This window comes from Physella acuta, unplaced genomic scaffold (assembly GCF_028476545.2).
Source record: "Physella acuta isolate Inbredline_101_S28 unplaced genomic scaffold, ASM2847654v3 ptg000030l, whole genome shotgun sequence".
NCBI lineage: Eukaryota > Metazoa > Mollusca > Gastropoda > Physidae > Physella > Physella acuta.
The window spans coordinates 152868-176077 of NW_026731550.1; the positions used below are offsets into that span (position 1 = coordinate 152868).

Here is a 23210-nt window from a genome sequence, read left to right on the forward strand (position 1 = left end):
CTGTTTCAAGTCGCTAAGTGGTCTGGTTGCCGAGATATGGGCAAAAAACTGCATTTTTTCGAGTTTTTTTGGCTTTTCCGGGAAATCCAGGAAGGAATTCCGGGATTTTTTTTGGCCCACAATCATCCTCGGAACTTGCTTAACATATTTGCTTTTGGAACTAGTCCTCGATATTGCTTCGTTGAGGAAGAGATACGACTTAAAGCTGCGGACACACATCCATCCATCACCAGAAATGACGAGTTAATAATCGCAATTGTCCAGTATGGAAATTGCGCTAAAAAGGAAGTGAATTGAAGGAGAAAGTGGTGAAGATGTAGATTAAATAAGATATGATGGGGTTATACAATGGTGAGAAAATGGGATGCAGGAAGAAATATAAAGGACCAAAGAAAGGTATGCACGGGGAGGGGTATTATAAAGATATGCGGAAAGATGACACGTTAGCGATGGAGAGTGGGTGTTGGACGTAGATAAAAGCCAGGGACAACATTGGGTGGGGGCTTTGTGTGTGGTAGTGGTGGGGTGGGAGGGGTAGGAAACCGCTTCAACGGGAAATTCGATCACTTCGTGACGTCATTTAGGGTGCATGCGTGCTAAGTCAACACTCGATGATGGTAGAATATCAACCCTCGCATTTTCTTCAAAAGACGCTGTTTCATCTTACTTGAAGACGAAGTTATACACATACTTAACATTTTAGGCTTTGGTTATACAGGTTTGCTAAAAGCTACCTCAGAATTATCCAATACTGTATACGGGTATGGCTGAAAGATTTTAGATATGTCAAAAGTTTGAGTGTTTACAAGAATATGAATCCGACTCCTAAAAGCGCATAATTGGTACAGTAATAATGATAATCATAGTAATTATGATATTAATAGATAATCATAATAATTATGATGAGGATGATGTCACAAATAATATAAAAAAATCAGGCACATGAGAGTGCACTAGCTTGTCTCGAAGTTATTTTGGTTGAATCTTAAAAAGAACTTTGTACTAAACCTAGCCCTGACCCTTATCCTATAATCCTAACCTTATTTTCGTAAGAATTCCGTATGCCGACGTATAATTCCGTACAGTATTATAAAGCGAAATCTCTACACCACTATACGCGTTAAATCCACCAGCAGGAATCACACTTTAATCAGCAATTATCATTACGCGTTAACCAGTTATAACAATTAGCATAGCCATCAAATTAACGAATTTTTTTACACCCCCCCCCCCACCCTACGCTTGCACGACACACCCTTTCAATTAGCCAGTAATTAGTCAGAATTATTGATTATGGCGGTAGATAATGGACGGAGAATGTTTCCAATAATTAATTAAAGTGACTGCAAACAAGAAAAAAAAAAGAAGAGACAAAAAGTAGGCCCTACAAATATACCAAGATAGGCAATACAGTTTATTTTTATTAGATGGGTGTCAATACACAAAAACATACAATAAAACACGAAAATATAAGCTGCTGATAACAAAACAAGACAACAAATAAAAATAAAAAACCAATACAATTTTTAAAAAAATTCAACAGTCGTGATCACTGTGATAGAACATGTATTTTTAAGGCCTACAATTTGTAGTTTTTTAGTAGTACACAAAATACCTCCTTTATGTGTCACCGGCCATCATTCACTCCCCAATAAAAAATATTAATAAAAATAGTAGAAACAGAAACTTGGACCGACATATTTATTACTCCGCTGCCAAGGTCAATACTTTTTTATTTTAAATCGCTTAAACAAACAGTGACATGAAAAATGGGGCTGAAAGAACCCACCTGGTCACACGGTAGCCAAATGAGGTGCGCCTCACCGCTCTCCTCCCTTACACTTTGCAAGACAAACTTTGAGTGATGTATCAGTTAACATTCTTAACCTTAATTTTTTTTTCTGAAGGGTAAGTTTTGTAAGCTGTTGAAAGGACAAAAGTAAGTGTGCAGGTAAGTAGTTCTCACAGGTAACACTTGAGAGTAGCCTGGACAGGTTACCTGGGGCAGTGGGTAGCTAAGTTACCTCGGCACTTAGATTACCTGGGCAGTAGGTTACATGGGCAGTTAGGTTACCTGGGGCAGTTAGGTTACCTGGGGCAGTTAGGTTACCTGGGCAGTTAGGTTACCTTAGCAGTTAGGTTACCTGGGCAGTTAGGTTACCTGGAGCAGTTAGGTTACCCGGGCAGTTAGGTTACCTGGCCAGTTAGGTTACTTGAGCAGTTAGGTTACCCGGGCAGTTAGGTTACCTGGGGCAGTTAGGTTACCTGGGGCAGTTAGGTGACCAGGACAGTTATGTTACCTGGGCAGTTAGGTTACTTAGTTAGGTTACCTGGGCGGTTAGGTTACCTGGGCAGTGGGTTCAAAGTGAACGCGCTTGTACACAATGGAAAAAAATGTTCATGAACACCCCCTGTGTGGTTTATCAACAGATCCGGTATGTTCACAATCAAGTTAACAAAACAGTTTACGCAACTCAAGTCCCGATAACTCTACGCCGAGTGATTTACTTCCGGAGTAAAATGGAAGTTTAAAAATAGTATAGAATAACCCTTGCAGATAATATTTATGTTTAAATGACCCCCCCCCCCCCGACACGTCACCAAATGTGTCGTCTGTTACTTGAAAGTGTCTGTTCCTGCTGCGTCGTCTTCTCGTCTGCGACAACGCGCCCAAGCGTTCATTCACAACTACAACAACGGTTAACCCCCATTTTGCCCTCGCTGATTCAGCCTGTCTTTAACTTTACGACTTTCATTCATGAATAAGTTTTAAACGTCGATCATAAAAAAAGAAAAAAACTACCCCCCTCACTGCGCCTTTCCTTCATATTCACAGCACCTATTAATACACTGCACGCATTCTACCCTGCCCTCGTATTAATTCTTCGGGTTTAAAAGCCAAGTTCATATAGAGCCTAGACTAGTTGGCCAGATAAAATTGTGTACACACGTAAAGCCAAATAATAAATAATTTACGTCAACGCCAATTTGGCAATATGCTTTATTAGTAGCATATCTCATCCGTTGGGGGTCATTGTGGCTTATCTTTGCCTGATACCAACAGTGAAAGTTATGTAGCCTGTATGGCACACTTTATTAATAACATGTGCAAGTAGAATGTGGTCCTTTAAAATAAAAAATAAAAATGGTATTTGGGCGTGTTGGTAAAATAAAAATATATAATTCTACGATCGAGCACCTATTAAAAAATATTAGAAAACTTCGACAGCATTTATAATAGAACACGAGGCAATCTGCATAAGTGATATATTAATATAAAAAAAATCCTGCATAAATATAACAAGCTCTTCTGTAATATCAATATCAAAAGCTACTATACTAAATAGCTAGCTACTATAATAGTATAAAAAGCTAATATATTAATCTTACAGGTTCTTTAATTAATATGGCAAGCTCCTATAAGAAAGCTAACATTCTAACAATTGCTATTCAATTCTTCGGAAAAAAATATCCATACTGTTCTGACTAAACCATTTGGAAACAGGACCCTAAAACAAAGTACTAAACATATACGCTCCAGCCCCTATAATATTAATTAACTAAAAGCCCCACGTTCAAGCCCCCCAGCCCACGAGCGACCATCGACCAGCTGATTAAACCGATAGAACCCCCCCCCCCCCCCAGCCTTCTGGCAGAGCAAACATGACCCCAGACAACACGATTGTCCCTACACCCCTTCACACCCCTCCTCCCTCCACACTGCGGAAGTTATGAATCAGCTACTCTCCCCCCTCCCACACCTCATTACACGTCGGAGCGGCTCTTGAAACAATAGCAAAACATAAAGTCAACAATAAATTCACACGACACCGGGCTCGGCCTGTGTGGACCTTCTAATGCTAGGCTCGTGTTCAGATAGGTCGACAACACATCTACTGATCGGGCTAACTATGGGAAAGAGGTTGTCATTAGAACTAGATGACTAACTAGGGTTATGCTTAGAGTCAGACTATGTCCACAGTTTCTTCCAGGCATCTCTTGGGGAGGGGGGGTCGGTCGGCGTAGACCCCCTCGAAGAAAGTCTACCCCCCCCCCCCAAAAAAAAAAACGAAATAGATTTTATATAGAAAATATATACTTTTAAAAGTGTGTGTCCCCCCCCCCCCCGGAAATTTACTCCGACCCCCCCCCCCCCCCCGAAAATTTCAAGTGCCGCCCCGGAGAAAAAAAGTCTGGAAGAAACGCTTGTTATATTTGGGCTATAAGTGGGTGTATAGAGTGGTGATTAAGGCTACAATTAGACACATTTTAAGCATTCATATGTTCTTTAACATTTTTTAAGTTAATTTGTCACTGCTATTAATGTGGCGGACAGTGTTTCTTCCAGACTTTTTCTCCGTAGGGCACTTGAAATTTTCGGGCTTGGGGGTAGGCGGTACACTTTCTTCGGGGGGGGGGGGGGGGGGGAGGGGCGGACACTGTTAAAAGTATATATTTTCTATATAAATTTCATTTCGATCGGGGGGGGGGCGGTAGACTTTTTTCGGGGGGGGGGGGGGGGGGGGGCTCAGCCTCCTCCCCCCAATAGATGCCTGGAAGAAACTCTGGTGGCGTAGTGGTCGTACGGTAGAACCTAAGATTACTAAACCAATACCCCAAAGACCTGGTTCACTTGGTTCTATCTGGAGCCTATGCACGTCGCTGAATCCACACACTCCCTTCAATACTACCTGACGTAAGTTACTGAAAGTACAGGCATCTGGGCATTGAACACACCCCCATATCCTTTACACACTGAGTTCAAAGAATATGGATACAAAGAGAAAATTATTGCAAGCATAACCGTCATTGTACATTCACATCTTGAATGACTTGCAGTGTTTCTTTCAGGCATTTCACCGGGTTTTACCCACCCCCAGCACGTCCACTCACCACCCCCCCCCCCCCCCGGACGAAATATTAAAAAAATATTATATAGATCTCTAGAAAATATACAATTTAACTATTGCCCGCCACCTATCCCTTTCCCCGCTTTTAAAGTTTCAATAGTCATCACCATCACCATCCCCAGGGAGAAAAATATCTGAAAGAAACCCTGCTGACTCGTGGACGACCTGCGGTCTTTACTCTGGGAGTTTCGGGAGCTTATCCTATCGGCCACGTCACAAAATAATTCGATTTTAAATGAAGAAGACCTACCTATCTACCCCTATGTACAAGTTTACGGTCTAAATTAATTGCTAGTAAAGTATCTTTAAACGCGTACTAATTTATTGTGATTTAGTAAACAGATAAAACATTTCTGCTATATAGTTCCGAGATCAATTAAACATCATATAATGTCAGTTATTATCCTACTTTCTTGGATAGACAAAGGACTTTAGACGCAAATCCAGAAAGACTAGCATGCTGAAAACGGAGTCAGTGGATTATATGGCGAGTAACATCAAGTAATGCTAAATTGTGTTGGAAGATTGCCTTCAGCATTACAATTAACAATTAAGAAAGAAGATGTTGCCAATCGCTCAACATACTTAAACCTGTTATCAAAGAGAAGGTTGATTGGGAATAGTGTTCTAGTTGATGTCACATTCAGTTAAGATTAGCGTTAGACTACCAGTGTTCGTTAAACTCAACCAAGATCAGATGTTATAGGAAAAATAAATTAATTCTCGTCCACATCATTACTGCTAGGTTTATATAATCGGTCTATTAGTCCACCCACTCACATTGAATCTGTATCATTAAACTCTAATGTTTACTATTGAGCGTTTTTTTTTCTCATTCAGCCAATCACGATGTATTTTTACCCTACAACCAACGAAACATTTTTAGAGTAGCCTACTTAGCTAACTTTACCAAACATTGTCGATAAAAACTAAAATATAAATTCGGAGTAACTGGCCGAATCAATATTTCAATTATGATGCTGCAGGCTATATGTAGTGGCTAAGTTGTTCTCTTTAAGTTTTGTTTTCAATCGTAATGAAAAAAATGGCAATCGTAATAAAGGAGGTCCGAAAACATTCAATGATTGAGCCGGATTAACCTGTGTATAATCACCTTTTCCCGTTCGTTCCCGCGGACAACTGGGACAGATGAAGTAGAGTTAATCTGTTTCAAATTCGAACCCGGGATTCGAACTCGTGATTTAGGGTTGGTATACGTGTAATGCTATAACTAATTCAAAGTGCCCCAATAACTCATTTAGTTTAGATCCAATGCACAGTGACGCGGGTTGTCGAACATTAGCCTAAGGTTTTACAAAGTACCACTCCCCCCCACCACCCATCAGGTAAGAAAAAACAATACGTGGATTTTTTTAAAAGTGAGTATCAATTGTCAATTTCAAGTGGTTTTTATGACCTTTTTGGTTAAATAATCGTATTTGTAGCGTGTTAGAAAATTTACTTCGTTTACGTTTGAACTATAGGCCTACTTGTAGATAGTATGAAACTAAGCTTCGAAATATATTTGCAAATGTGCTGTATTTTTTTTTCAAACTATAAAACTGTCATCAAAAATAGAGTAGGCGAACTATTAAGCACAGCTGTAGATAAAATACGATAATATGCGGGTTACATATACACACCAACAATTTACATACACACGGACTGTATTGAGCACCCACACGCACGCACACAAACACACATGCACACGCTCACTCATATTTTTATTCAACGTGTCTCAACATACAACTGATGTTGGGCCCACAACTGATCCTACACATACATATTCTATCAACCCATCTAGGCATATAACATTGAAGTGTTTCTAAGGCTAGGTCGTGGATGGATCTGCATGAGAGCTATTTGATTAACTCCAGCTCGGGGGCCCAAGGTTCGAGTCCGATTTAGACTAACAATCGAAACTATATGGAGAGGGAGAGATTAATAGATAGACAGACAAATAGAGATTCGTGTTTCTTTTCGGCGGAGGGGGGGGGGGGGGGGGGGCAGAGGCGCAGCGACCCTTCCCGGCGCCCGGGGACATACTTTCAATTTGGCGCCCCCCTCGGCAGCAAATTTTCGATTTGCACCCCCTCGAACTTTTCATTTGCACCCCCCCCCCATAAGGTCGGCGCCCGGGGACATATGACCCCCCCCCGGCCCCCCCTCGCTACGCCTCTGGGGGGGGGGGGTAATAGAACAAAACGGAATTTATATAGAGAATGTATACTTTTAACAGTGTACGCCCCCCCCCCCCCGGAGGAAAAAAGTCTGGAAGAAACGCTGATAAAGATAGATATTATATATACATCAGGGTTTCATTAGGTCACAACTAAATATTTCAAAGTGCAACAAAATCAAATATCAGACATGAATATATAAATATCTGAAAAACATCAATATGTCATGGCATCCATCTGACATACATCAAGATGTCATTACATCAATCTGACTGACATCACCATGCCACTAGACCCAGCAGACGTCAAGCAGACGACCTCCAGCAACCGTTGTCTCTCCCTGCTGGAAATGTCAGCTCCGTGACGTATGTTAATTACCCACAATTCACATCGTGACGAGAGAAATGTGGGGATTAGCTTAAGAGGTGGGGGTGGGGATTGAGGGGGTAATTAAGTCCACGCCAGGTTTTAAGTACCGAGGTCCAACGCACGCCTCGTCAAAGTGTCGTCGTTTGTTTATAACGATGAGCAGCTTAGAACGGTTTTCTTAGTTTGACAAAAAGTAGCCAACATCTTATACACAGTAATAAAACGGGTAGTGGTAGTATTTGCATAAATCTCTCTGCGGTACTATTTTTATCTTATACGCATAGTTGGTTAGTCAAATAGAACCACCCCCCCCCCCCCCCACCACTACTACCACATACACAGGAATCGCAAATCGCATAAACAGAAACAATTTAATATTGCATTAGCCCGACCGTAGTGCCCAGCCCCCCCCCCCCCCCGACCATCCAAGCACGGCTTCAGCCTTCCCCCCCCCCCCCCGCACGAAATATAATTAATATAGAAATCATATAGGCTACTGTTCGTGTCCGCACCGCCTCCCCTTCCAAGAAAATAAAATCCGGCTCAACGCTTCCCCCCCCCCCTCTCCCGACGAGAAAATAAGTCTGAAAGAAACACTAACCGATAGTACCATATAACACTGCACAAATATCAAGTGTTTACATACAAGGATGTAAGCAAATACCTTTTGAAGTGTTTGATTCGATTACGAAACGGGCGGGTTTGTGTTGGGTTTGAGATATTACTCTACTCTTTACACTTTCTATATACACGTTTGTAATGCACTGTTGTGTATTCTCCACATAAGATAGGCGTATATTTATACACACATTTGCCAAAATAAACCCTATTTGTGCAACATATCAGAGGCGTAGCGAATGGGGGGGGGGTGGGTACATATGCCCTCGGGCGCCGACCCTAGGGGCGCCAAAATGGGTTGGAAAAAACTAAAAGCTCATTTTAGCTGCAATTTTGAATTATAAATATAAAAAAAAAATATATGGCGGATGGGGGGGGCAAATTGAAAGTTTGTCCCCGGGAGGGGTCGCTACGCCTCTGCAACATATAATTATAGCAACGCCTGTGATTACTCCTCCAGTATTTCCTTGGCCATCATACTTTCCTCTTCCAATGACCTCACCACTTTAAAAATCCCATGTCGATGTCATCTGCGCAGCACTACCAACAACTACAACTTTTAGTTGTAAATAAGTACGATCGAAGATCTGATCTGTGCCTTTAATTAATTACCTCGCTCAGTTGACCCACCTTGCCCTCGCTTGACGTAACACGTGCCTGATGACGGCAGAGCTGTCGTGTAAGTCCGCGGGGTATTAAAAAATCAAAACAAAAACAAACCAGCTGCGTTAAAAGTAGGAAGAATTTGGGCGTAACAGACGAAACAATTTATTTTAAACGCTTCAGGGTGTATAGAAGATATTTTTTTTTTCTGTTTGCCAACTGCTGGGAAAAATGAGTCCATGTTTCTTAATTAATTATCGGGGAAATCTACCTGTATTTTTAATGGGACAATTTTTTCACGTACCTTAAATAATTATCGAGAAAACCTACCTGTATTTTTTCTGGGACAATTTGTCCACGTATCTTAATTAATTATCGTGGAATCCTACATGTATTTCACTCTACGATTAGCATTTTTAAGATTAAGAACATTAACAAATAGTAGTGCATTGATTGTGATGTTAAGAACAAAGTTTTGAGTTAAAGTTAAGGTGTTTATGATGGGAAATCTGGCCAGCTCAACGTTAATTAGTTTCATAATTAATTCATAAGAAATTTGCCCGTGATTATCACACTGACACCTACATGTACTTGAGATACATGCCCGTAATAATTTAAACAGATTGAGTCTGCAGTACGTCCCTGAGTCCACTCAGCTCTCGTTGGTACCTGACTCACGTTAGATAAACAAAGGCGACGAAGTATAGGCTGACCCCACAACACCCCTGGATGCCCAACTCATTGAACCAACTGAACTCAACTTTATCTGCCGCATTCACATTGGACAAAAGGGAAATAAATATCGCGATGAATAATTAATCCAGTGCTGACCAGATAAAAATAAATAAATTATTTTACTACTGTTATTTTTACTACTGTTCCCTTTATAGATTACCGGCATTTCCACAGGATTCCCGCGTAGTATCGCACACATTGGTTTTTCCCCAGTTTTCGACTTAAACCAAGTGCTCGCCCCTTAATCTTAATAAAACAAAATGTCTCGTGACTATCAAGCAAATATCCCCCCCCCCCCCTCTCTCCCATACTCCTCCTAATCCAAAAAAAATAATAATAGATGAGGCTTCGAGTTTTACACATAGTTTTAAGCATCGCGTCAACAAAATCAATTTGATAAAACACTTAACGAACACCCCCCCCCCCCCCTCACGCCAATTGGTTCTTAATAGTACGAGAGACCCCCCCCCCCCTAACTTCTAATGTGAACCTGAATGGATTAGGCACGTCATTTTAAAGCTCGTGAGTGAAGTGGGTTGGGGGAGGGGGGCAGGGGGGGGGAGAGTTTTCGTGGATCTGTCACTGGAACTAAATTATTTAACTTTGGTTTTTTTTTCCTAGTGAAGAGGGCACTTTACAATACCTGATTGATGAGTGCGTCTTGTTATGTTAGGGCTAACGTATGTTTTACAACTAAGGTTTGAATAAGTTGCCTACCATCGTTTTACTTTACTGATATCAAAACACACTTAAAATATACTTAATATAATATATGTACCCACCATCAAGACGGTAACAAGACAGCTAACATCCGATACAGCATCTTACACGTTTGAACCAATGAGCGACATTAAAAACTGTAACTGGAGCTAAACAATTTAACGAAATTACAACACACACACACACACAATTAAAAATATAAAATCGAAAGATAGCGGAAATAACCGAAGCTAGGAAATGATTTAACACCCTTATTGTAGGATCGGCTGCCATATTAATGAACATGACACATGTAATAGAATGGAATAAAACGCGGGGAATTATATGCGATTAGACCACGACTCTATACTGAAAATGCCAAGTGTGAATTTTCCCTCCTGTATGTGTGATTTGATAACGTGATTCAGTGTGATGGTAATTTTTGGTCATAAAAGTAGTGACGCGTATACAAATATTTGTAAAATGATAAAGCAGGGATGTGACCAGACCAGGAAAAAAAATTAGGAAATTTTCTTCGGACAAGAACTATGTTTTATCCATTTTTTTTAAATCTCAGTTAAAGCACTATCACGCCATTACTGTTCTAATTAATCGTTTAATATAGCTAATATTATAAATAAAAGAAGTTTATGTTACTCTAAAATGACATTGAAAGTCTTGTCTAGTTGCAATTTAATGTTTAACTTATAAACAACTTTTTTTTTTTTTAAAATTACATTTACAATGTATTAAAAGTGGCAATTAAGTTTAACATTAAGCTAATTTAAAGTGTACTAATCTAGTCTAGTTACACTTTTGTTTTCAATTTTAAATTATGCCTTATATATATTATATATTATATTCTTTTAAAGATTGGCATGGTAAAAATGTTAGTCTTCAACTGTAAAATGCCTAGATTCAGATTAATTGAAATTTGAAAGTTTTGGGTTCCTGTGATGGAAAAGGAAATTGACCAGATTAGCTGAAATTAGAAAGGGTCTGATATGTGAACCAAAGTTAACAATTTCGATAGCCAAACCACATCGTTATTTTTGTTTTTGGAATGGCTGTAAATTGTTTGAAGTCATCCATAAATGACGTTTTTTTTTTACGATTTTTACCTCCCCTCTCCTCTCCATCACAAAAGACAGACCCCCCCCCCTAAAATGACGTCACACCTCAACCAACAACCGCTCCCCCTCCTCAAAATTGAATTTGAATTTTTTTTTAAACATCGATTTTTTCCTTCTAAAATATTGACTGAGCTTGACCAACATAGGGTATTTTAATTTATTTATATTACAATTTTTAAAAAGTTTTCTAAAACGCGTAATAGCTGCTAAAATTAGTAAAATTCAGTTTCTAACATTACTTGTTTAAAAAAAAAATATGACGTCACTCTATCTGAACCCCTCCCCCTCATTACACGTCACAAAATTACGGATTCCACCCCCCCCCCCCCGAGTGTGACGTTATTTATGGAAGGCCCCTTATTAAAAACAGTCCATATCGTATTTTTTCTTCGGAGTCACGTTGAGTTCGTTTTTTTTTTTTTTAAATCTATAGGCCTATAGCATAGGTATTGCGGGAACAGCTATTTGAAACTACTGTGACGTCATTTTAATTTTTTTCCCCACAAGCAGTACCAAACACGTACTTGGGGGTCAAGGTGAGGTCACAAGAGCCACGGCTGCTACAAGGGGGGGGGGTTAAGTCTAGTCCTCATAGTCACATTTTGCAAGGATTTAATATAAATTTTAGATAGCTAAATAAAATAAAATAAGAGAGAAACTGTAGATTTGGGTGAACAAAAATACAGAAAGGTAAATTAGGCTATATCGATAGCTAGATTACCAGGCTTGGGAGATGCGAGTTTCATTTGAAGAAAGGCATTATTTTAGATTACTTTTCCCGTGTTTTTGATAAATATTCAACTGATATCAGCGGAAAATTTGGACCAAAAAATTGCGTTCTGAAAAATATCGAAATTCGCAGAAATTCTGAATCTTGACCTAGATCTATATTTCATCTTGATCTAGCACCGTCTGACCTAGCGCAATCGTCTAATTAAAATTCTCGATTTAAATACGAATATATGGAATGCGCAAGTCGGCCGTTTCCGTAGATGTCATTTTCGTTTTTTTTCCTAATTTTTTAAAACTTCGGCAAAAATCGAAAATCGGCGGAAAAATTCGGCAAAAATGAAATCAGCGGAGGAAAATTGCAGCTGAAACGGAAAAATCGGATTTCCGCTAAAATTCGGAAAAATCACATCCCTGATAAAGCCAAATTCGAGATCAGCTAGTTGTCTAAACAAAAATAACATTTGTCCTGAAACTGTTACACGACAAGTGAGATAGAAAAAGGCACGAAAATAGGATAGAAAGAATCTAAAAAAATTGTTGTAGTTTTGACAGTCGATGAGGAGGAAAAAGTAGAGTTGTATTTTTATGATAACTATACAAGAGCATTACTGTGAATGGAGGATATTTTTTTTTAATGGTTTGAGTCAAAGTAAAGGTAGGGTTAGCAGTGAAAGGTGACAGAATAGTATCGGCGATCATAGAAGTACTAGTAGAGTTTATTGTTTATTGTATGATCATCGAAACGGGAGAGGGAGAATGGGTAGCCAGTAATACTGTATGTGACATTGACTTTCCCTTCAGGTAAGTTGAGGACTGTCGATTCAGGTAAGTGGTGGATTGTCGATTCAGGTAAGTGGTGGATTGTCGATTCAGGTAAGTGGTGGACTGTCAATTCAGGTAAGTTGTGGACTGTCGATTCAGGTAAGTTGTGGACTGTCGATTCAGGTAAGTTGAGGACTGTCGATTCAGGTAAGTGGTGGACTGTCAATTCAGGCAAGTGGTGGATTGTCGATTCAGGTAAGTTGTGGACTGTCAATTCAGGTAAGTTGTGGACTGTCAATTCAGGTAAGTTGTGAACTGTCAATTCAGGTAAGTTGTGGACTGACTGCAAGTGAGTTAAACACTCAGGTAAACGCACGAAAAGATATCAGGCGAAAGAGGGTCATTCTAACGCTTAACCACACACTGTGATGCCTGTGAGATTCGAACTCTGAACAACGGGAGAGGGATGCGCCAGATTTATCCCCTTCCCTCAAACACACAGTCAAAGTGTTATAAACAGCTTACAATGTGAGAAAAATTGCTTTAAAATTTGAAAACAAACTTAGACAGCGTTTGCATATCAAGTAATATACACTTGCAGAGGTGAATACAATTTTAAGACTTTTCATGAGAATCCGCTACAGTTATTCGACTGCAAAACACCGCATTGCATCAATGTAAAACAAAATTGTCTCAATTTGTGTTCTTTAACACAATGCATTAATTCAAACTTGTGGAATTTATGAACTATTTGAAACATGTTATAGAAGTTTTAATTCGATTAAAGCTTAATGTTCTCTGCCGACAATTATGTTGACAAAGCAACCCCATATATTTCGCCATATAACTCCATTCATTCATACAGGTTCTATGTATTCCATATAGACACCTATTTGTTGCATGCGAAACCTACTGACACCCCCCCCCCCACTACACTCACATAACCCTAACATTCCAAGCTTACCCTACCATTTTACCACAAGAGCCTAATACCAACAACTGTGTAAAACATGTAAAAAAAAAAAAAAAAAAAAACACCCACAAAATGTTAGCGCATGTCACCAGACAGGCATGACGACATGCCGCCCTGCACACGGATGACATCACGCATACCACGTGACTCGGCGGCGAGACAAGCAGAACCAGGCACTTCCGGTCTACAGCTGGGCGTCGACATGATATCTGCCCGTCATAGGACGACTATTCTGATATATCAAGTATCATTACATTACGTCAGGGAGAGGTTGGGCAGGAGGGGGGGGGGGGTTGAATACTGGATGACCTTTTTTAGCCCTGGTGTCAAGAATGCAGGTATTCTTATTAGAGGCCCGAGGTTAAAATAAGTAGTATAACATAAGGTTCGCAGGGAGGGGGTCGAGGGTGTAACTCAGAATGCGTATTACGTGAGGGGTAGGGGTAAAACGCAGGAGTGGGAAGACTACGGCTACTGAGCCAAATCTGGCTCTTAAAATAAATGCATCTGGCTCATTCCATACTGTTTAGATAACGCGGCTCTTACAATTAATGTTGATGTAGTTTTTCACGATCGTATTCCGTTTATTTTTATGCCAGTATACAGTGTTTGGATAATGGTTAAGGGGGGAGGGGTAGGACGGCAATACAACGTTATTAATATAGCACGAATACGTCAATAAATAAACAGATACAGCGTTTTTGATTGCGGCATCATAAATTTTGAAAAACACAATATAAAATAAACCGGGAGTGATCTCCCCTAAACTTTCTCGAATATTTTTATATAAAATAACAGGGGATGGGAACTCGGGCTATAGACATGATTTTTAATCCATTTTAAATACTTAAAGTTTTAAAAATAGAATAAAATCTCGTAGACAAATTAATTGCACACCAAGTGAACGCGAAATAAAAAAGCGCATAATAGTGCGCAATATTATTAGTACTTTTAAAATTTACATTAGTTTTTTGAGAAATCGGAAGTAGCGTAAATTACTACTTCCGGTCAACGGAAATTACTCAAAATTTAACAGAAGGTAGAGAATTAGATCTTTTACTTACATGTGAAATTTCATTTATCTATCTGAAATAGTACTCAAGTTATAGGCTTTTGAAAAATTCAAAGTAGAAAAAGTACCACTTCCGGTTATCGGAAATCGCTCAAAAGTTGATACGGATCTACGATTTTGATAAAATACTTATAAATGAAATTTCATCAACCTAGCAGTAACGGTACTCAAGTTATCGTGTTTACACACGGACACACAGACAGACACACACACACACACACACACAGACATACGGACAAGATTGCAAAATTATGTTTTTCCGTATCAGTGAGGTGTAAAACGTCGAGATTTGTAAAAATCTCGATTTTTTTTTTTTGCACGATTACAATACTTTCTCTATACTACGTATATACGAGAAAGTAAAAAACAGCAACAAAAAAAATAAACCGGGAGTGATCTCCCCTAAACTTTCTCGAATATTCTTATATAAAATAACAGGGGATGGGAACTCGGGCTATAGACATGATTTTTAATCCATTTTAAATACTTAAAGTTTTAAAAATAGAATAAAATCTCGTAGACAAATTAATTGCACACCAAGTGAACGCGAAATAAAAAAAGCGCATAATAGTGCGCAATATTATTATTACTTTAAAAATTTACATTAGTTTTTTGAGAAATCGGAAGTAGCGTAAATTACTACTTCCGGTCAACGGAAATTACTCAAAATTTAACAGAAGGTAGAGAATTAGATCTTTTACTTACATGTGAAATTTCATTTATCTATCTGAAATAGTACTCAAGTTATAGGCTTTTGAAAAATTCAAAGTAGAAAAAGTACCACTTCCGGTTGTCAGAAATCGCTCAAAAGTTGATACGGATCTACGATTTTGATAAAATACTTATATATGAAATTTCATCAACCTAGCTGTAACGGTACTCAAGTTATCGTGTTTACACACGGACACACACACACACAGACACACACACAGACACACAGACATACGGACAAGATTGCAAAATTATGTTTTTCCGTATCAGTGAGATGCAAAACGTCGAGATTTGCAAAAATCTCGATTTTTTTTTTTTGCACGATTACAAGACTTTCTCTATACTTCGTATATACGAGAAAGTAAAAACAACCTTTAAAATGGTTCATTGTTTGCAGGCTACCTAATCTAACGTTTGACAAAGTCGCAGTGCATAAAATGATACAGTTGCATAATTTAAGCTTGACTCATCCTGTTGTGTGAAACATGTTTTTTGTTGTTGTAAAAACATAATGACACATTCTAGACAGAGCCAAATGTCACGCCAGCATATGGGTGTATACGAAAACGTGTCACGCCAGCGTATGGGTGTATACGAAAACGAATCGATGGTCAAAAAGGGTTTCTTTCAGACAATTTTATTCGCGGGGTTGGGGGAAAATGGGCTTAAAATTGTTTGGGGGGGGGGGGGGGGACGGGACTCTTAAAATTTCCAGGGGTGGGCAGATGATAATTAAAATATGTATATTTTCATTTCGTCCCAGTGAGATGATGGGGGGGGGGGGGGGGCAGTAAACATGCTTTAAATTGGTGTGTGGAGGGGGGAGTGTTGTCGTCGTCGACCCCCCCCCCCCCCACCCCACCAAAGAGAGGCCTGTAAGAAAACTCTGAAAGGGCTGGCGAAATCCATGCGAGAGATTATCATGCTATAAAAATGCAGACACTGTTCAGACGCATGTACTCATTGAGTACTACAGATACTTGCTCGTACAGTTAGTACCGCCGTAGTCGATACTGACGACGGAATCCAACAATACAGTTTTAGGGTTCCGACTTTGTGTAACCTAAAGCTACGTCCAGAGGCGTAGCGACCCTTCCCGGCGCCCGGGGACAAATTTTTCGATGTGCACCCCCCTCCATCAAGATTTCGATTTGCACCACCCCCCCCCCCTCAAACTTTCTCTTTGCACCCCCCTCAAACTTTCGATTTCCACCCCTCTCAACCTTTCAATTTATTTTTCCAACCCATTTTGGCGCCCCCTAAGGTCGGCGCCCGGGGACATATGTCCCCCTCGCCCCCCCCCCCCCCTCGCTACGCTACTGGCTACGTCCACTAATACCCGTAAAGACTTCTACAAGTTAAATATTGTTCATTGGATATTTTTTTTTTAATTTTAAATATAAAACGAGGAAGTGAATACACTGTAATGATAGTCGTTTAGTAATTAATGTAGGGCACTATTCAAATTTAGTGATAAAGGCAGGAATGTAGACAGATTTTCTGTACACAGGGAGCAATGGGTGCATCAAAAAAGCACATTTTTACATTATAATTATACAACTATTTTTAGGCTACAGGATTTTAAAAAAATGTTTTAACTGACTTTGTTTAAATTTCTTATTGACTAAATATTCGAGAAAGCCGATTTTTCTATAAAAGTTATCTGGGGTGCGTCTGCCCCATCAACTCCGCCACTGAAAACGCCTATTGACGCTAGATCTAGATATATACAAATAAAAGGAAGTTATAGCTGTTTGAACTGAAATAGTCAATTGTCTGATAGTACTAGATATCTAGAAACTAGCTTCATATTCCAGTTTAGTTTAACTTAGCTAGTCTTCCAAGATTAGATTTGAATTAAGAAGAATTTTTTTTTAAAAATAGTCCCATTGATATTATAGTTAAGACACTCTAGTGCGCTAGAACTCTCCTTAACGTATATAGTCTAGATCTAGATCTAAATCTACTGAGCTGGTACAAGTAGGCCCTATAGTAAATGCAGATCTAGATCTACATGTAATTTGAATTTAATTTAGACCAATCATAATCACAGTAGTCAGTAGTGGATTTTTAATTTTTTTTTTATTTTAGCTTCCTGATATTTATTATATTTTTATAGGTCTAAATATTGTTAAATAATGTAGACTAGATCTAGGCCTATAGTATATTAATTAGGCCTAATAAATTATTAGGCTTATAGTTGGCCTGTCTTGATATAGTTTAAACGATAGACTAAATGTTAAATGTAGACTGTCAGGTCTTTTTTATTTCATTATAATTTTTTTTTCCAATACGTAAGATCCAATGATATAAAATTACAGTCAGAAGGTTGCCACAAAAAACATAAAACTCAGTCACATAATTCACTCGACAACAGCCTCAAGCAACACAGCTGTCTTCCCGCCTCGCCAAACTACACACACACACTGGTCTCGCACGTCTAGACACCTGACGAACACCTGTTGTCTTCTTCGCGTGAAAATCATCAACCAACTTACCTCGTACCGCAAACTATATCCACAAACTGCCACCCTTTTTCTGGGCAGCCGAATTAAAACATGAGGTAGTTTCTATATCCAGTGAACACGAACGTAGCGAGTAACTAAACAACACACACGAGTCAGACGACTGCTGTGTGTTAGCCAGGAAGATTCACCTAGCGCCAACAAGTTGGGCCTACACACATACACACACACCAACGGGCCCCATTGAAGAACGATAACAATAGTCGAGTATGAACGAAAATCGGGGCCAAACTTTTTTCCTTTACCTCCCCTGAACCAAGTTGACACAGTGACTTAGCGAGGCGAGGACGAGGGTGGGAGGTATCGAATACGCGGCGAATTTTTAGTATCGATATAGGATTCAAATGTTTAACTTCGCCGGCGTGTATAGGCCTAATTATCATTATTTTTTTCCCCATGGCGGTAATTCATGGTGAGAGATAAAATCATTAGCGTGCCTGAGTAATTAGTTGAACAAAGGGAGTTAAGCGAGTGCTGAACACAGAGTACAGTACACTGAAAAGGCTACAGCTTTAACGAGATGATACTTATCCTAGCCGAGTGGGACCATGTATTGTGTTGTTAATTGTTACCATTGACACAAGATCACGAGTTCAAATACTATCAGGCGGTTTAGTGGATTTAACAACGAGCGAGTTAGGTTTTAAATCATTGTTTTGGTAATTAATAAAAAATAAACTGTTTGAGGACTGTATAGATATAGATGTTTGAAAGGGAAGAATGTTTGCTTTGATGTGTCTCATTGTAATAACATAACTTTTCCGATTGCTTAAAATTTGTATCATTTTAATTCTCTGTAATCACAAATTTATTTCAGCTCTACTTAAAAACCCAAATTCCACCCTGTCCCCCCCCCCCCCCTCACCCACCACGCCGAGGGAAAAAATCCCTTGAATCATCATTTAATTACACATTTGCATTTTCAGGTGTTTTTTTTTTTATTTAGACGTTTTGTGTTAGATCTTAAATGAATGAAAGTAGGCTGCAAGTAAGAAAGAAATATTACTATTGTAAATCTGTATCAGTCCTCACAAGCCGATGATGAAAACTGTAATACTAAAGCGAACACACAACTCTGCTTGACTGCTAACTCGAGTGTCGAGTTGTAAGGGGATTAAAATCAATGGAACGTCCCTGAGCCTACCCAGCTTTGATGGTAACCAACTTACGTTGGGTAACCTAAGGTGGCTGAGCATCGTGACGAACGCGTTATCCCAAATCATACGCTAAGGTCTCTGAGGAAGATGAACTATACTTCATGTTTTTTTTTTTATTTGATTTTTTCGATTTTTTTTTTGTCCAGATTTTATTTATCTTAAAACATAACCATCTGTCCCTTTCTTGTCTCCTCCTAACTCAAAGTGTTTGCAGCGCTTGATTGGTAATTGTTTCCTATATTTACATTCAGTGCACTCCATACAAAGGACAATTTTTCTTGTGGTTTTAGCCTTCTTTCTAAAAACTGGCTTTGACTGACCACGATAACCGCTCTGCTTTCTGTCATAACGTCTTTTACCTTGGGCATACAAAGACGCCTTTCCTGCTTTGTACTGAGTAACTTAATGTATTGTGTACTTTTTGCATTTTTTGCCCTTGCAGAAGGTGCGTCTTTGTTTTGGAACGTTCACCATTTCGATTTTTTTTAATAGAAAATGTATTTAACACGATAACCGCAACATATCAAGCGGTAATTTATTAATTATCATAATCTTAATAGAATTAAACGTATGTGAAATACACTACGGTTAAAATTATGAATATATAGCGCTATTAATCCTAATTTTAAAAAAAAGTGGGGTCGCTTGAAAAAACTGGAATAACCAATACAAGTTAATAAATTTCAGGTTGTATCTTTAATAGTGAATTTTTGTTTTAATTGTTGTTTTGTCCATAAGCTTTCGTTGCATCCTACCTTTCAGTTTGATCTCCCTTGAATAAATCAGCGGGTAAAATCATCTCCCTTTATTCACTCAAATACAAGATAAAAATTTTATCTCCGTAAGGGGCAGGTAATCTCGCATTAGCCGATTAAATGGCAGCAAGCAGGCTACCTCCCTTGAGTCAAATGATGTCCGTTACATAATTTTTAGCAAGCGATTATTAGTTATGTGTAAGTCGTACTGAATTTCAACACAGCCCACTTGCGTTCATCAGGAACTATTATAATATAATTATAATATAAATAACGTGTAATCGGTAGTTAAATCAGCGGAGGAAGAAAAAACAACCAACCTAGAAGTAATGGGAGGTAACCGTTTAAATTTTAAAACAATAGAAAACAAACCATAAGTGGCATCCCCTACTAGTTTCGTCGTATTTTAATAATGATTCTTTGTTCTTTATAAAATAATCAAGGAACACAAATTTGTAATATTTCTAATGATATTCAAATAATTTTAAACGAAAGTAAAATATACTACTATTTAGGCAAAATTAAATTGCCCTAGAGACATAAACGACACAATTTTGTGTCGGCCTTTTCACAATAAATATTTCAAAAACTAAAAATAAATTTAATGAAAATCTTTAAAAAAAAATTAATATTTAAAAACAGCGAATTTTGACAAAACTATTAGGCTTGAATACTTAAATAAAAGAAAATTAGTTTTAAGACAGCTGCTAGTCGAGAAGTTGAGGTTGTGTGGGTAAGGATTTGAGAAAATCTATTTATAGACATCATTGCTGTCACGTGATGCAACTGACCTTCCATGAAGTTCGGGGTCACGTTCGATATCCGGAAGTTGAAGTTGGGGTCCCTCATCCTCTCGGCCTCCTGTGGGTGGTTGAACCGGAAGTAGTTTGACCGACCCAGGCATATCATGGACCCTGGTATAAAATTGGTGTAACTGATAGGGAGGTACTAGACGTTGTAAAGATGGTTAGGAGATAAAGGTGCTAGTCTCACTTTGTTCTGCTGGGGTGGGGAAGAGGTGGGGAGGGGGGGTGGGTGGGTGTGGGACAGGTATAGAACTGATGGTATAGAACTGATTGAGAAAGGGTGGGTGGGCGGCGGTGGAGAAAGTCGGTGATGGTATACAGCTGATAGGGAGCTACTGGACGTTGTAGAGGTAAGATGGTGAGGATGGTAAGGTGCTAGTCTCACTTTGTTCTGTTGGGGTGGGGGAAGGGTGGGTGGGGGAAGGAGTGGGTGGGGACGAGGGAGAAAGTCAGTGATGGTATGGAACTGATAGGGAACTACTGGACGTTGTAGAGGTAGGATGGTGAGGATGGTAAGGTGCTAGTCTCACTTTGTTCTGCTGGGGTGGGGGAAGGGGTGGGTGGGGGACGGGGGAGAAAGTAGGTGATGGTATAGAACTGATGGGGAGCTACTGGACGTTGTAGAGGTAAGATGGTGAGGAGGGTAAGGTGCTAGTCTCACTTTGTTCTGTTGGGGTGGGGAAGAGGTGGGGAGGGGGTGGGTGTAGGACAGGTATAGAACTGCTGGTATAGAAGTGATAGGGAGATACTGAACATTATAGAGGTAAGATGGTTAGGAGAGACAGGTGCTAGTCTCACTTTGTTCTGTTGGGGTGGGGAAAGGGGAGAAGTTTTTATGATGGTATAAACATGGAGCTGAAATGGAGGTATTGGGGAAGATTGAGATGTAGGGATAAGAGGAGTAAAGAGCAGGTCTCACTTTGTTCTGCTGGGGTGGGGAAGGGGTGGGGAGTGTTGGTGGGGGTGGGTGGAAGACGGGGGAGAAAGTCGGTGATGGTATGGAACTGATAGGGAGGTACTAGACGTTGTAGAGGTAAGATGGTGAGGATGGTAAGGTGCTAGTCTCACTTTGTTCTGTTGGGGTGGGGAGGGAGTGGGTGGGGGACGGGCGAGAAAGTCGGTGATGGTATAAACATTGATGGAACTGATAAGGAGGTACTGAGCCGATGGTTAGGAGAGAAAGGTGCTAGTCTCACTTTGTTCTGTTGGGGTGGGGGAGAAGTATGGTGAGGGTATAATTAATAAGGAACAGATATGGAGGTACTGGACAAGACGGAGTGTGAGGGTGAGAGGTGTACGGCGCGAGTCTCACTTTGTTCTGCTGGGGGTGAGGGAGAGTGGGTTGGGGTAGAGGTCAGGTTGTTAGAGTAAAGTGTTTAAAGGAGCGGTGTTCAAATCCCTATGCGTTCTCTTAGTATTTATCTGTGAGGTGTGTGAGCAGATGTGAGTGGGGTGGACAAATCAAAGTAAAAAAATATTCTACAGGTGTGAAAAGTCTATGGTTTCGAACCTCCGTACTTTACAGGTAGCGTGTATGTGCATAATGACAACAAGATGAGAACGGGGAGGACTGGGAGTACTGTAGGTGTTTACTCAAAATTCGAATGTGAATTGTCTTTATTCAATCTATCATTTTATGGACAGTCTCGTTTCTATTATTTTAAGTGATATGATGTAATCGTTGAATTTCAATATGATAATTAATATTGGAATTAATGGTTATAATTCATGATTATGGCAGACTAAGTAGAGTTCATCTGTATCTACAACATCAGCATCTGAAGAGATAACGTGGTCAGCTCTATGACCCACTTTCCCTTTCTTTTCCTCCTCCCTAATTCAGGGAACCGAACTGGAGACTTTCGAGTGAGCAGTTGTACGCTCTAACACACGCATACGATTATCATTATCTAAATCAAAATTGAACAACCGTCAACCCCCTAAACCCTTGCTAACGATGTATCTTAGATTGTATCTCCAAATTATTTTAAAAATATTTAAGTTTCTGCTAATCTTAACTCCCACTTCACCAGCGAATACACCTGGTACCATATAGAGGAAATATTATTTCATCTACTGCTATGAATCTACTTTTTATATTACTTTTTTTTTTTAATTACCGTTCATACGGAATAAAATTCACGAGTACTAACTGACTGTTTTGCACGCAGAAACAAAGAATAACGTTCAATAAAACTTTTTTGATGACGTGGTCGAACGGTAGAGCATTTGGTTGCTAGCCCGAAGGTTTCGGAGCTCGGTTCGGACTTGTGACTGTAGGACTTCCCTGAGTACACCCAGCTCTGATGGGTACCTTACTTATATTGGGGGAATGTAAAGGCCGCAGTGCATAGTGATGACCACATAATCCCGTCATATGCCGAGGTCATGAAACATACGAACTGTACTTCATCTTAACAATAGATAGCTTGATTTAGAGCGGAATCTTTTAAAACTGTTTTGAACATAA

General features: G+C 39.5%; 1 protein-coding gene across 1 annotated transcript in view; it reads right to left on the bottom strand.

The window, feature by feature from the left end:
• Window positions 1-23210, bottom strand: part of LOC131941631 (mucin-2) — a 154959-nt gene that overhangs the window by 114147 nt on the left and 17602 nt on the right. The window contains exon 3 of the mRNA XM_059301002.1: window positions 20726-20848. Coding sequence (XP_059156985.1) covers window positions 20726-20848 — 123 coding nt within the window. The remainder of the gene's footprint in view (window positions 1-20725; window positions 20849-23210) is intronic.